Source organism: Momordica charantia (genome assembly GCF_013281855.1).
Source record: "Momordica charantia cultivar OHB3-1 chromosome 6 unlocalized genomic scaffold, Mcharantia_2.0 BLBB01000006.1, whole genome shotgun sequence".
NCBI classification, from domain to species: domain Eukaryota; kingdom Viridiplantae; phylum Streptophyta; class Magnoliopsida; order Cucurbitales; family Cucurbitaceae; genus Momordica; species Momordica charantia.
The window spans coordinates 24,586,609-24,602,006 of NW_028275164.1; the positions used below are offsets into that span (position 1 = coordinate 24,586,609).

Here is a 15,398-nt window from a genome sequence, read left to right on the forward strand (position 1 = left end):
CGAGTAATTATTCTATATCTAATCCTTATTTAGATTCAAGATACTTAGTAAATAAGTTTTTTTTTATTTCGATTTTAGAAAATTTATACTAAACAACATAAAAAAGAATTTCAATTCTTATTTATTTTTATTATGATTTCATCATTCTAATTTTAAATGGGCCTAAATTTGAAAAGGTTGCAACTAAACGCGATCTTTGCGGTTACCGCTCTCTAAATTAATTTCTTATTATTCTTTGAATGAATCAAATATCTGTTTATTAAATTGTTGGACTGTTATAATTCAATCTACAGTTTACCCAACCAGAGTTGGCTACTTAGCTTCCATTTGACTTTTTTTTTCCCTAAATTTATTAAACAATCTTTGGCTGCTGAATAACGAAAATTAGAACTTTTCTTTAATATAGTATTACAAATTAGGGAGTATATAATCAAACATTTAACCTATGAAGAATAATATTATTAAGGTGTTTTTTGTTTTGTTTTATTTATTTTTGTCGCTTTTTTAATTGAAAAAACAAAATTATATTTAGTAACGGTTTACTATTTATTTTTTTAAAAGAGGAGTAAGAAACATATTTGGTAAGTATTTTTTTTCCGATCTCTAAGATTCTAAATTAAAAAAATTAATTTTTAAAATTTTGTATGTTATATTTATCTTTTTAATATTTATTATACAATTGATTGGTCAAGAATATCAAAATAATACTTTTATTTATGTTTTTGAAAAATTTAAAATAAGAGACGAGAAACTTGATTTTGTTGCTTCCAAAATTTCTATACATTGAATTTTGAAAACGTTTCTTAAAGATGAAAAATGAAAATAGAAACAATACTGCTTTTTTGATAATGATACTATTTCTTGTTTCTCGAGAAAACTTATGATGTGTTTGGTTCGCGATTTGAAAACAAGAGATTTAATGGAAAACAAAGTCGTACTTTTGTGTTTCCAGTGTTTTCAAATATGTATTTAGTAGCAAATTTGAAAATTGAATCTTAAATTAAAAAATTTTGTTATGAGTTATTAAGTAATATATTTGTAAAGCAACAAGAACTACAAATTAAATATTTAGTTAACTTTAAAATATGATTGATTAATTAATTAACATAGATGTTATAAAGTTTGTAGAATTATTATTTTACAATATTATATAATTTATAATATATAATTTTTACATATTTTAATTTTAACAAAAATAAAAAATAAAAAATAAAATAAATTTATAACATGAAATATTATATTTATCAAAGTTTTCTTTAATGTAATTCTGCATTTTAAAGTTTCAAATTTAAAATTTGATAACAAAAGTAGAAATGAGTGATTGAACTTTCGACCCCTAGGTAAGGAATCATTTGTTAATTTCAAATATAATTTTGAATTACATATACTATATCTTATGAAACTAAATTGCATTTTGCAAACTATAAACTCACCGATCAAAATATATTTTATACAAAATATTGTTTCTTTACATATGAACATACGTTATGAAAACTATATTATTTCTCAATTTTAGACTTCATAAACTTATTTCTCAATTTTAGACTTCATAAACTCAAGTTTATAAAAATCGTGAATCAAAATTCTTCTTCTTTTTTTTTGAAACACAAAATTATTTATCTATAAATAATGTTAGTGAAAAGTATTGATAATAGATAGACGTAAGACTATGATTAACTCAAATGTAATTAAAAAAAGTCATAGTTACGTTATATTTGGAAAAAAAAATCTATGATACTTTTTTTAGTACAAATCTATGATACTTTTAAAACGGATTTTTTTTAATAATGTTTTTAATTAAACTTATTTTTAAAATAATAGAAAAAATGGAAAAAATACAACTTTGGAAACTTATTCCAAGAATATTGCTGGTGTAAAAAAAAGGGAATTTGGTCGTCTCTGTTTTATCGCCTAGATACGACCATCTACCAGCGTCAAATTTTTTTTTAAACAGAAGTGTGGTCGTCTCTTTAAGAGATGACTATCTGATCGGTTTCATTTCTGAAAAAAAAAATATTTTGTTATATTATATATTATTTAGTAGTTTTAATATAAAAAACTTTTAACGGTCTAGTGGGTGTACTGTTATCCTATCAACCCTTCCATCCCAAGTTTAAATCTTGAGACACATGTTTATATCCGTAAAAATGTGCATAGTTTAATAGTAATTGATATATATCTTCTATCTATGACCAAACGATTTGGACCTGGAACCAATCACGTGTGGTAGTAATATAATTTTAGAAAATTGAAAATCACAAACTTCAACAACAAATGGAGAAGAAAAAAAAGGCTAAATTTGAAAGCGGTTTAGGAAGGAGAAGCCATCCGACGATTTATTTTGCTACATCAAAGCGGCAATCTCCCTACGCGACCCGGAGTATGTTTCTTCAGTCCCTTTCGGCGGCAAGGTAATTTAATTTCTCTGTTCTGTTCTATGCCTCACAATTGATATATTCTTCATCTCTTTCACAATTTAATCCAATTTTGCCGTTCCTCCGTTGATGATATGAATTCGTGAGAGCCCGAATCCAGGAGGGGCTTTAGAGACGGTGAATGGAGTGAGAAGCTGGTTTGAATTGGATTCGATATTCTAATGGTGGGTGCAAAAAATTATGAGAGTTTTGTCCTCTATAGTTAATCCACTTTCACTCGTTTTCTAACTAGAAAATTAGCAATTTCGTCATCGCGTTGCTTGATTGTTTGCAAGGTTCTTCTACCGATCCAACTGCAAATTACGTGGGTTCTTTTATTTTTTATTTTTTTTAATTTTGTTTAAATTGTATTTTGTTGTCCATGCAATTCAGGTTTTCCATTTGGGTGTTTGTACTTTCGAAATTTTCATTTGGGCAAAACGTACATTTTGGTTATTGTGTGTTCAAAACATTCATTTTACTATCTTTACTTTTCTACTTTAAAATGTCACTGGTACTTTTTTGAAAAGTGACTATTTTGGTCTTTTGTTTTTTTTTATCACTCAAACGCTACACCCAATGAGTTTCTTGAAATATTGTCGTAATTTTGATTTAAAAGACTTTAATTGCGTATAGAATGTGTTATAATTTTGGTCCTATTTTAAGAGTAGAAGGACTGAAAATGGACAAAAGCTGAAGTGCAGATCAAAACAGATTTTTTTTTTTTTTTGGTATGTGGGTTATGGATTAGGAACATGTCTTCTTCCATGTCAAGGTATAAATTTTCCATGTCAGGCCATTTTAGAAGGATTGCAGAAAAATGTTAAGGTGGATTTGAAAAAGTGAAGTGGAGCACTTTTTACTTTCTTTCTGTTGCAGTTTTCCCCACCAGCCAGTAGCCATAACAGTATTAGATGTGAGTATTTCTGTTGTTGATTTAACTTTACATCCTTTTTGCTGATTTCAGTTCCATCTTGTCTACTTATTGAGAGCATGAACTTTTTTTGGATTTAAAATGAGCTGCTCATTCACTTTGGACTGCGATAGCTCTACATGGTGATCTTAAACTTAAACCAATCAATACCGATGAGGTTAGAAGAGAATTAGGTGCTTTTTAAGAACAAATGAAGGTTATTCGGGCTATTTTGAAGATAACTCAACCGAAAATAACTTCAAAAGTTTCGTGATTTTATAAGGTCTTCTATATAAAAAGAATAAAATTGTGTCATTTATTTAAAAACTTGAATGAAACCTTTATTTACACCATTTCAAAACCACACGTAATTTACACAAGACTAGTGGTTCTCTTGTCTGTTCAGGATTTACTTTGTCTCTTTGAATTAGCATTTCTCAGCATGTTTTTGGTTATTTGAGGCCCTAGTTGTAGTTTTAAGCTGGGAACTTTGTCATTTCATGGAATATTGGAAGAGGCATCTTGATGGATTATCAATACTAAGAGAATTAGAAGTTTCTTGGCTTCTTCTTGGGGAACCAAAAGAGAAAGGAATGGTCCTTTTGCATATTAATCTGTGGCAGGGCATCCAACATCTTTTCCTCCATTGTCCTTTCATACTATCTATTTGGGCAAAGATTTTAGCTATCTTTGGCATAAGCTGGTGTTTTCCAAAGAAAATTGAGGAGGCCCTAATCCAACTTCAAATTGACCCCCTTGTTATGCCAGCTAAGCTTCTTTGGTTCAATGCTATCGTGGCAACCTTTTGGAGAACTTGGTTTAAGAGAAATCATAGGGTCTTCAAAGAGAATTCTAATCTTGATACCCTTTGGTTGGGACTCGGGCAGACTCTTTGCATCCATCTAGTGTTCTATTTCTAAATCTTTTTGTAATTATGATCCAGTTCAAAATATGGCCAATTGGGAGTCCTTTTCTTACCTTTTGGCTTGTGGCGATATCTCATCTCCCCTTTTTTTGATCTTGTTCATTAATACATACCTTGTTTCTTCTCAAAGGAACGGAAAAAAAAAAAAAAATCTGTGGCAGGACATCCATCCTTCCTCATTGGAGTTGACAGTAAATCTTCATTCCTCAAAAGATTTACTTAGCTGCTTACTTTGGTGATATGTGAAGTGAAGGATCAATACATGGCAATATCCAATAAGAAAGTGCATTGCAAAAAAATTCAAAGTGGGGGATCTCTATAGGCTTTTTACCTTCAGTACTTCATTATGTCTTAATCTCTAACCTACAGAAAGGTCTTCTTCAGCTGCTGGCTACTGCAGTCTCTCCAAACCTTCCACTTTATGTTATGTGCCTTTGATTTTTATCTATCACAATCTGGCTTCTCTATGACAAGCAACAAGCAGCAATATTTAGGAAAAAAGTGTCGGTGTTGCACTGTTTTGTGATTTGTTTAATTGGTATTAAGTGCTGTATTCTGTTAGGATTTATGTAGACAGAAAATTGATCTATGTAATATTTGGTGCATACTGTATTTTGAGCTGCTTTGTGGCTGATGACTGTTGGATCTCGTGTTCGATAATGATGCATCGGACTTACATTTCTTCCCAACATAGATAATTAATCAGAGATTCAGTGGGAATTTTGAGTCGTGGGCTAGATTTGTATAGTGTAGAATTGGGAGCTGGAGCTGGTATATGGTGTCAAGTTTACTTATTCTAGATTACGAGTTTTCTGATTCTTCAAATATGGACTACATAAAACCAGTCTTTTGAACTCCATTACTGTCATTTCTAGGCTTTGCAGATTCCAGGTTCTCATAGCATTCAACCATCCATCAGGGTGGGGCCAGAAATTTTTAAAGGGAGCAGCGAAATTTCACTTTGGAGCTTTTTTTTTGTACAATCATTCACTCATCTAAGTTTAGGGGGTACAAGTTAGAGATAAAACTTTGAAATTTTTGTGTAGTTTTTTTCTAAACTAAGATGGACTGTTACCCCTTCGACCCTTTGTACGCTTCTTTGCTCGCTCTGTCCCTGCCATCCTTAACTTATATGATAAATGTTAGCCCCAGATTATTGGTATGAAAATTCCAGTGAATTGGGATTAGGAATATATGAACCCCTAATTCACAAATACTAAAACTCTCAGATCGATTCGATTTCAACCCTAAAGTGGGTTAGACCCAGATTACCTTGAGATCAAAGCTCTTGAAATAAAGAACCGGTTCCTTGGTTTAATAGTTGAACACTTCACAAGATAGGATGATGAATCCTACTTGGATGTTCTTGACATGCAATTCAAAGAAACAAATTGCAAAAGGTTCAAGCTCCCCACTAAACTAGAAAGGAAAAGCTCGATGGCTAATTCATTGTTAAAACTGATCTATTTGTAAAACAACCTAATGGCAAGATTCTAGTTAGCCTCCCAACTAATTCCGAACTGCCACATCATAAATCATATCAAAAAGAAAAACACATCCCTTCTTAATATGCTCTAAAAGGATAACAGTTAGAAAGCAATAAAATTTCATTAAAACTATTGAATAAAACATAGATAATAATTTGAAGTCCTACGAGGGCTCATATCAATTACTGTAAGGACAATATATCCTAACTAGCTATGGAATCCATTATTAAACTAACATGAATTGATCTAACATTTCTGTGTTTTATCCCTTTTTCAAGAGAAATTTTGCGGAAATTTGTATGATACTATTAAAGTAAAAAATTTGTTAGCCACAATTTGACAAAAGTTAGCTAAGTTCATGTCAGTTAAAATGGATTCTAAAGTTGAGCTAGAATCTATCGTCGGCATGTTACACCCTAGGTGGTATGGGATAACTTGGGGCGGGTGTGTCATTTGCCTATAGCACACCACATATCTTTATATCCTATATGAGGCCTATATGAGTTTTTATCAAAGAGCAGAGGAATCTATGCTCAAGTTACATCAGTCTTCTCTGATAGCAATACACCAGAAACACATGAAGTGCATTTTGTGTTTGGAAAGATAGATAAGAAGGTCCTTTCTTCTTGTCCAAAAACTCATTGGGTTACAAAAATCATATGCAAAATCAAGTTAGCTTTTCTTTCATGGCGGTGTTGAAAACATTGTAATTTATGCAGTATTCAGGATCAGTTTATAGCGGATTAACTGGAGGACGAGGTGAAAGATGCTGCTCGAAAGCGGTTCGAGTTACTTTCTCTCATGGCAACATTGACAACATAGAATCGAGTATCCATTCTCATTAGCTTCCAAGATGAAAGTTGATATGGTTTAACAATCTAGATCTTGATAATAATTTCATTTTGAAGCAGGTGGTCCATTTTCAAAATCTAAGTTAAATTTCGAAAAAAAAAAGTAGTTTTTGATATATATATATATTAATTTGATTTTGAATTCAAATATGTTTTTAAGAAATGTGAAACTATACTGAAACAATTGTAAATTGTAAAGAAGTAAGTATAATTTTTAAAACAAAATCGTTATCTAGGTCCTTCCAAGTTAGATATGAAGCATTAAATAAGATTATTCTCTTCTCTTCCTTTTTAGTTTCTAAATTTGGTATGAAATTTGTGAACACCATAATGCCATAACCAAACAATCATGTGCTTAGTTTAATGTTCTTAATTCTACCATAAATGTGGTGAGAATTTAAACGTTATCTTTCCTTTTCTTATTGAGTATTGTTATATGTAGTGAAATTCAATAAACTTTTCGTTTTCTTTTTCAAATATTTTATTATTGTTGTGTTATCCATATGTTTTATTCAAAATTAGAGATTCAAGTCAAATTTTTTGGTCCATTTTTTTCTTTTTTCTTTTTAGTTTATTCATCTTTTTCTTTTTTGATAAAAAGTTTATTCATCAATTAGTTGAGTTTCTTAGGGGATTAAAGAAAATGATTTTTTTTTTCAGTGCATTGATGTTTTGAGTAAAGAAACAGGAAAGTTCCTTTCTCTAAATCTCATGGTGTGAAGCGAGAGAGACTTCAAAACTTTTGGTGGCGGTAGAACTTATAAGTACAGTTGACATAAGTTTTCATTTAAGATTTAAATCTCTGTATCTTTGTATATCTTTTGTAGAAAAACAAGTCATTCAATAAATTGAATGTTGTAAATGAAGTTATTATGATAGTAATGCACTAAACCATTTTCAAGATTATGAATTTTGAAATATTTTCGATTACCTCCTATAATAGAAGTGGAACTTGAACCATTCTTTGGTGCCTACACGAAGAGGAACAAAATGAAGTTGCCTACTCTTGTAACATCTCATTTAGACGTTATCAACTCATTTTTCCATTTCTTAACAAATTTGCCTAAAAAATGGAAATGACCAATAAGTATATGCATTGTATGTGTGCGTTCATGTTAACATACACAATGACACATTCATACCTAAAATTTAATAAAAAAAAAAGTAAAAGTTAAAAGTTAAAAAGGAAAAAAGATGGAAGAAAATAAAAAACCAAGGAACAAAAGGCAAGTATCCTTGGAATATTTTGGCATTATAATTTTCACTAAATTTATTTCCATGATTCTCTAATAAATATAAAAAAAAAAGAACAAGAATAAATTTATACTTTAAAAATTTATTTTTTTCCCCCTCCCACTTTTATAGGGAAGAAAATACATTATAGATGATTAACCATATTTAGCATATTACAAACCTTATACTAGAGTTAAAAGTTAACTCTAGTTAGGAGAGGGTTTTTTGTTCTCCCATAAAAAAAGTGCATCATGGTTAAACCAAAAAAAAAAAAAAAAAAGAAGAGGAGAGAGAAAAGTTAAATATTAACCAAACCCATACTTGCCAATTTTTTGTCTCCCCCAAAAATTCAGTTTTTTTTGGGGCATTTGGAAAATCTCTCAGGCTCTCAGGGGGTTTTGACAAATGGGTCACTGTACATGGTGATGGTCTTCTCAGATTCAAATCACTTCAAACTCGGAGCCCTTCTATTTTTTCTTTCGTATTCGGTAATCTTTCTACCATATTCAAATGTTTGATTCGTATGGAGTTCAGTTTCTGCATAAATTTTTGGTTCCCTCAATTTCCGTTGTTCTAGGGTTTCATTTTCACTACTGGATTCCTTCAATTCAAATGGTCTTACTGAAATTTGACCGTTAAACCTCGTGTTCCAATCATTTGCTCTTGGATCAGTCGTTAGCTGCTTCTTGTTTCGATTCTTTATTATTATTATTGTTATTATTTTTAACTTTCGTTTACTGTTGAGTGGCGGTCAGTTCGGCATCTTGATAATTTCATTTCTGATTTTGCGATGGAATTTTGAGGAAAATGTGGGTTTGTAGTTGTAAAGAATATTGTTAATTGAGAATTTAAAACTATTGATGTAATGTGTGATGGTTCGACTGGTAGTTTTGCTTTGAAGAGTGTCTAAGGCGTGTGTGAACAACGGGACCTCCCTAAAAAGAAGTTTTTATCTTGTAAGAATGGTTTTGTAAGTTAATCTGCATCCGCAGAGACTTCGTGTCTTGGTTGCATGTATGTAAATTGTAATTGGCAGTTTGATTAGTCAATACAATGTTTTACGAGCTGTAATTCATTTTCCTTTCAATCTTGAAATTTTAAGGTTGAAGATTAAGATATTGAATATAGGAAATAGAGGAAATTATCCGAAGATCCCAAGAACTCACAAAAAATTGTTCCAGTTGAAGTTGTTAAACAAGAGGAGGTATAATTTAGAGAAGATCTGGATAGGTTGCATGAAATAGAAGCTTAGGGTTCTGCCATGTTGTAAGTCTCTTCCCAGTTTCTACAGTGTCTTTGAAAATCCCTTGGTTACTCTTTGGCCATGTATCCCTTCGCTTAGCAGTGTCTGTATTCTTCCACAGGATCTGTTCTTTCGTTTTCAAACTCTGCCCACAAGTGATTTTCTCAATTAAGTCCCAGTTTTGTACGGAAAAATGAACTTATAAAAATACCTAAATAATCTTTTCTAACATTTCAGGCCGAAGGGACACTGACCAAACAGATGCTGCACTGTCTAGCTCTAGAAAGATGAAGTCCTGAGGTGAACAAGAGTGTATTATCTTTCTTCAGAATAAAATGATATGCATGTCTATTGTATCAATTTCATGACGTTTTTGTTGTGTGTAATAGGAAAATAAATTGAATAGTATATTAGTAAGTTCATTTTAAGAACCTTGATCTCCATCATCTGGCAATTTAAGGATCTCTAATGGTACTCTCAAACTCGATATTCGAGTAAAATAGTACTTCAGTTTTAGACTTTGCTCTGGAACCGTGTGGTGTTTTAAATAACAACCAAATAATTAATAACTATATGGAAAACTTAAGGACAGGACTATAAGAAAAAGTATCCAGTTTACAAATAAAACAGTCTGGGAAATAATAAACTTTTTGTCCTTGGACTCGGTCATCATATGGGATGTTGGCTGGCTTGGGTGGTACTAGAGAATTTGGGGAGAAAATTTTAAGACTTAGATCTTCAACTGAACTGGTTTTAATTCGTCATTTGTAATTGTAGTGATTGAAGGCTTTGAAATGCAAACTTATCTTGATGGAATCGTTGGATGATGGTGATGTGATCATCCTATAGATGTTTCTAAGTGGGCAATATTTGTCAGGAGACAGATGGATGGAATAAAGATAAAACCTAATGGTGGGGGTTTGGGCATAAAGGTCTAAGATGTTTAGATTACACTAAAAGGTAATGTCAAAAACCGGGGCCACCTACCCATGGAATATCATCAGTTTTTTGTCTTCCAATGATTCTATGTACTAAATATGCTTCCCTCCTAATTTTCACTTCTTTGATGTGGTGCCCAAGTGGATGTCATGTTTTTTCCTCGTTACATATTTATTTTGTTGACTTTTTGATTGAGAAGAAGAGGGGACAGAGGGAGTGTGCGAAGAGAAAACAATGATATCTACTTGAGTTGAATACTGTCAGCAAATAATGAGGAGAGAGTTGTGTTTATATAATTATCAAATGTGGTTATATATACATATATACATATGCCTTTCAAAAAAAAAAAAACATACATATATACATATATACATAGATCTATAAATATACACATACATATATACATACATCTATACATATATAAATAAAATATATATATATATATATATATTTTTTTTTTTTTTTGATAAGAAACAATTTCATTGATGGATGAAATTACAAAGAAAGAAAGGAACGCACAAAAAAAACAAAGGAGTTACAAAAGACTTCCCCAATTGGTTAATAAAGAGTTCATACTAAATGAGTGAAAATAGGGGGAAGTTTTACACCAAGACATAGCATGAAAAGTAATATTGTCAAAAAGATTGATGAAAGGCAACTCCTTGTCTAGAAAGAGTTTATGATTCCTTTCATTCCAAAATGTCCGTAGAAAGGCTCGAATGAAGTGCTTCCACATGATCCCTTTAATTTTCTTGAAAGGGTGGCCCACTAGAACAAAAGTAAGCAAGTCTTGGATGTCAATGGGGAGAACAACTGTCCAGTCAAATGCATGGAGGATCAAGTTTCAAAAAGCCTTGGCGAGAGGGCTTGTGTGAAAAATATGGGAGAGGGATTCCCCATCTTTTTTACAGAGTATGTACCAATGTGGGGAGAGGACCATGAAGGGTAATCTTCGCTGCAGCCTATCTGATGTGTTGATACCCTTGTGGGCAAGTTCCCAAATGAAGAACTTGGTTATTTGGGGTATAAATCTTTCCAAATGGCTTTAGCAAGTGCTGAATGCAGAAGAGATCTCTTTGGAGCCATGTCAATGAGAAGAGAGTTGATGGAGAAGGAACCATTTTTGTCTAGTGGCCAAACCCATGAGTCCTCACCTGCAAGGAGGGTGGAATCTAGTTGATTGGATAGTGTTGCCCAGTCTGCTATTTCCTCTTCCTTAAGAAAGTGCCTATAGCCCAAATCCCAGAAATTAAGATTTGGGTTTCAAATCTCTTTTACAGAGGCTGTTTATGTATGTATATATGTATATTTATATATGTATAGATGTATGTATATATGTATATACGTATATATGTATGTACACACACACATATATCTATATACATATATATATTTGAAAAAATCATGAGAGATGTCCCTGTTAATTTGTTAAATACATGAATATAATTTGCCTTTCTCCCAAAATTTTGAGCGACTTGTATGCATATTGTCGAAATGAGAAGATGTATTTAAAGGTCTACTACACGCTATTTATAAATTATTTCTCAAGATATATCTACATTTATTTAGAATCTTACTGTTTGAGGGAGTCATAATTAATGTTTGCGTGAGGTTCTCTCTGATGAAAATGGAGGTAAAATTGATTGGAAACCACTTTATTGCTGAATTTTCACTCTAGTCAATCCCTTAAATAATCAGATTATGTTATACTAGATAGGGTTGGTTTTATCATTAAATGTAGCCAGGAGTAAGAAAATTAAGGGAATTTATGATGACTAATAAGATGTATCATAGAATTCGCCTGTCATCTGAGTTGAATTTTATTAGGTATGTGCATCATGATTAATGTCGATATACATATTAGTGCACAAATGTAATAAATCCATCTCTAGGTTTCTTTAACAATTCTCTCTCCTCAACCTTACCCCCCAAAGAAGACCCATTGTACTGCTTACTCTTGCAGGTTTACTTATAGCTTTTTATTTGATTTTGTATCAGGTATCTTAACTTCTAAAGTACTGCCTACTTAGAGCAAAAGTTTCTTGAGCTCTAGAACCTGATATTATTGGTTGAACTGAAGTTTTATACATAGTTGTGGTACTTATATTCAGGTTATTAGGTTATTATGGAGTGCAACAAAGATGAGGCAGTTAGAGCAAAGGAAATCGCTGAGAGAAAATTTACAGAGAGAAATTATTCTGCTGCAAAGAAGTTTATATTGAAGGCTCAAAATTTGTACCCTGGACTTGATGGTCTCTCTCAAATGATGACAACTCTCGAAGTGTATATCTCTGCAGAGAATAAGATAAATGGGGAAATGGATTGGTATGGAATACTTGGTGTAAATCACTTGGCTGATGATGAGAATATTAGGAGACAATATAGGAAGCTGGCTCTTGTCCTCCATCCTGATAAAAACAAGTCACTTGGTGCCGAGGGTGCATTTAAATTGGTTTCAGAGGCCTGGAGTTTGTTATCTGACAAGGGGAAGAGATTGGCTTATAACCAGAAGAGGGATTTGAGAGGCGGTCGACATAAGACTCCTACTCACACTCATAGTACTTCAGTGCCGCCAAGTGCAAATGGCTTTCAAAATTTTAATAATGTTGCTTCTAATGCTAGGAATGTGCAAAGCAAGGTCCGGGTAGGGCCCACCTCATTGCAGTCTTCTCATAGAAAACCAGATACTTTTTGGACTCTTTGCAACCGGTGCAAGACACATTACGAGTACCTTAGAGTCTATCTAAATCATACTCTCCTTTGCCCTAATTGTCATGAAGCTTTTTTGGCTGTAGAGAAGGCTCCACCTCCAAATGTGTTCAAGTCACCTAGTTGGTCTTCTCAGCAGCAGCATCAAAATTCTAAACAGCATAGTGTTAGTGGCAATGTGTATGGTACTGGAAGAAATGCTAAAAATCCTGATACTGGGCATTCCGTGGGTGGCAATTCAGTTGATAATACAAACTTTCAGTGCGGTCCTTCCTCCAGGGCAGCTGGTGTTGGTAGCAATTTTTCATCAGCTTCCGCTCATTCTGCAAATGTGGTTCAACAAGCAAGTGAGAAAGTGAAGAGAGATCGTGATGAAACACAGCTATCGGCTGAAGAGAGGAGCCACTTGCCTTCTTTGAAAAAGAAAAGAAATGATGACAGAATTAGCAGCTATGGGGTCCACATGGCAAATCAAATGGCTAGAGGAGATGGATCAGCTGGTGTTGGTTTGCATGAATCAAGGAAGAGTTATCCTGAAACTCAAAAGTTTCATGGTCTTTATGGTCCATTTATCAGGGCCAATAGCCAGAGAGAGTTGTCAATCTTTGAAATTCGAAACATGCTAATTGAGAAGGCTCGAACTGAAATTCGTAAGAAACTTGAAGTATGGAGCTCATTAACTGAAAAATCAACTATGAATAAACAGTCCAAGAAGCAAAAGAATGCGGCGAGTGACGAAACTCATTATGTAAAGGTTAATGGTAAGTCTTCTGCAAATAGTAAAGGATGGCATGACAGGAAGAAGCCTGAGTCAGGTTCTTTAGCTGATAATAGTACAGGCAGTGAGAACGTACCTGTTTCAATTAATGTTCCAGACCCAGATTTTCACAATTTTGACTTGGACCGAGCTGAGAGTTCATTTGGGGACGATCAAGTTTGGGCTTGTTATGATGATGATGATGGAATGCCTCGTTTCTACGCTCGAATTTACAAGGTGATTTCCCTAAGGCCATTCAGAATGCGTATCAGTTGGCTCAACTCAAGAAGCAACACTGAGCTTGGCCCTATGGACTGGATAGGTTCAGGGTTCACAAAAACCTGTGGGGATTTCAGGATTGGAAGACATGAAACCACAGGATCATTGAACTCATTCTCACATAAAGTTTGCTGGGTGAAAGGTTTACGAGGGGCAATTAGGATATTTCCTCAGAAGGGGGAAGTCTGGGCGGTTTACAGGAACTGGTCTGTGGATTGGAATAAAGATACACCAGAAGAAATGATACACAAGTACGATATGGTAGAAGTGCTTGATGATTTTAATGAAGACCAAGGCGTGTCTGTTGCTCCTCTTGTTAAGGTTGTTGGTTTCAGGACAGTGTTCCGTAAGCACATGGATCCAAAAGAAGTGAGGAAGATCCCTAAAGAAGAGATGTTTCGCTTCTCCCATCAGGTCCCCAATTACTTACTTACGGGAGAAGAAGCTCAAAATGCTCCAAAGGGTTGCCGGGAATTGGATCCAGCAGCAACACCTTTGGAGCTCCTCCAGATTGACACAGAATCTAATCAGGCAACAGCAGGGGCGACGGTGGTAAAAACTGAAGAAGAGATATCTCATATTAACCAGGAAACTGTAGCTAATGAGGTGGAGGACAGTTTGGAAGCTAGGAGAGTAGAAATAGTAGCCCAGGACGATGAACAAACTAAGATATCTGATGATGTCTCCCAGGGTAGCTAAGGAAAGCTGTCATGGCAGATGATGCCAACAAAAGTAAATCAACTAAATGTGGAGATTGCTCGAGGTATACCCAATAGGTGCATTTTTTGAATTCTGTCTGACCAAAATTGTAGAGAATTTCTTGCTTTTGTTTGGACTGGATCCATAGTTGCTCCAATTGTTTATTGGTTTTGTGGCGTTGTACTTGGGACAGTGGAATCTCTTTAGTCTTATCGAGAAATTCATCGATGATGACCACCATACTTGGGACAAAATTGAGATCCAACTTTTCTCTAATTACTTGAAATTTTTGAGGGTCCAGTTATATGTGGCTCCTTAGCACTTAACTGATCAAGGCCCAGTACTTAAATGCTTCATTTAAGGCCCACGTTTATACTTTTGGTTCATATTCCTTTCTCTTGTAAGGATCGTTTGAAAAGTGTTTGTTATCTCTTCCTTTTACAGTATCTTTCAGACAATATGCAGAATGAGAGCTCCATCAGTATATCTCTTTTTGTTGGTTAATGGCCTTTTCCCCTTCTTCCTTGCTGGAACTTAGACTTACAGATGGGGGTGATTAAGTTGAAGTAAAAATTTAAAGGTACACACAAACCAAAATTAGGTTCAGAAAACCTTCTTATTGAGGCAGTCATATATTCTCTGTCATTTCTTCAGGATTATAGTTATTGGCATTTCTACCAGAAAGAGCAACTGTATGGGTATGTCCAATGATTTTCATGTACAATATGTACATATGGTTGCATACGCATGTAATAGTCGTCAATTTACATACAAATTTATCTATGCATAAATGTACTTACCTGTAAACTATTCATGTGATTGGTACAATATAGTCTAAATCTATGTTTTTAGTTTCTATTGGATGTTTTTTCTATTAAATCTCTGTGGTTTAAAAAGTTCCAATTTTAGTCTCTTACGTTTTAGCAACTTTCATCAATATCCTATCCAT

At 33.4% G+C, this 15,398-nt stretch overlaps 1 protein-coding gene and 1 long non-coding RNA gene across 11 annotated transcripts; both read left to right on the plus strand.

Moving 5' to 3' along the window:
* The first annotated feature begins 2,262 nt into the window (after nt 1-2,262).
* On the plus strand, nt 2,263-7,496 carry LOC111024623 (uncharacterized). 4 transcript variants are annotated; one of them, XR_002603375.2, is made up of 4 exons: nt 2,263-2,599; nt 3,210-3,330; nt 5,128-6,567; nt 7,251-7,496. It is a non-coding gene; the product is annotated as an uncharacterized LOC111024623 (long non-coding RNA). The 4 variants fall into 4 exon arrangements; XR_015791933.1 differs by having other exon boundaries at nt 6,459-6,567; XR_002603376.2 differs by lacking the exon at nt 7,251-7,496 and having other exon boundaries at nt 6,459-7,244.
* Nucleotides 7,497-8,148: 652 nt separating this feature from the next.
* On the plus strand, nt 8,149-15,307 carry LOC111024612 (DnaJ heat shock amino-terminal domain protein). 7 transcript variants are annotated; one of them, XR_015791931.1, is made up of 4 exons: nt 8,149-8,311; nt 9,304-9,366; nt 12,004-14,513; nt 14,894-15,307. XR_015791931.1 is itself a non-coding variant. In XM_022302332.2 (4 exons), exon 4 carries the CDS (start codon nt 12,131-12,133, stop codon nt 14,447-14,449), a length of 2,319 nt encoding a protein of 772 aa, XP_022158024.1. In that variant the 5' UTR covers nt 8,149-8,311; nt 9,304-9,366; nt 9,844-10,026; nt 12,004-12,130; the 3' UTR covers nt 14,450-14,835. The 7 variants fall into 7 exon arrangements, 6 of the variants coding, with proteins under 6 accessions (XP_022158024.1, XP_022158026.1, XP_022158023.1 ...); XM_022302332.2 differs by lacking the exon at nt 14,894-15,307 and adding an exon at nt 9,844-10,026 and having other exon boundaries at nt 12,004-14,835; XM_022302334.2 differs by lacking the exon at nt 14,894-15,307 and adding an exon at nt 9,844-10,026 and having other exon boundaries at nt 12,117-14,835.
* Nucleotides 15,308-15,398: the final 91 nt, after the last annotated feature.

Excerpts from the sequence above, each read along its gene's own strand:
- LOC111024612 (XM_022302332.2), top strand. The coding sequence starts at position 12,131 with ATGGAGTGCAACAAAGATGAGGCAGTTAGAGCAAAGGAAATCGCTGAG.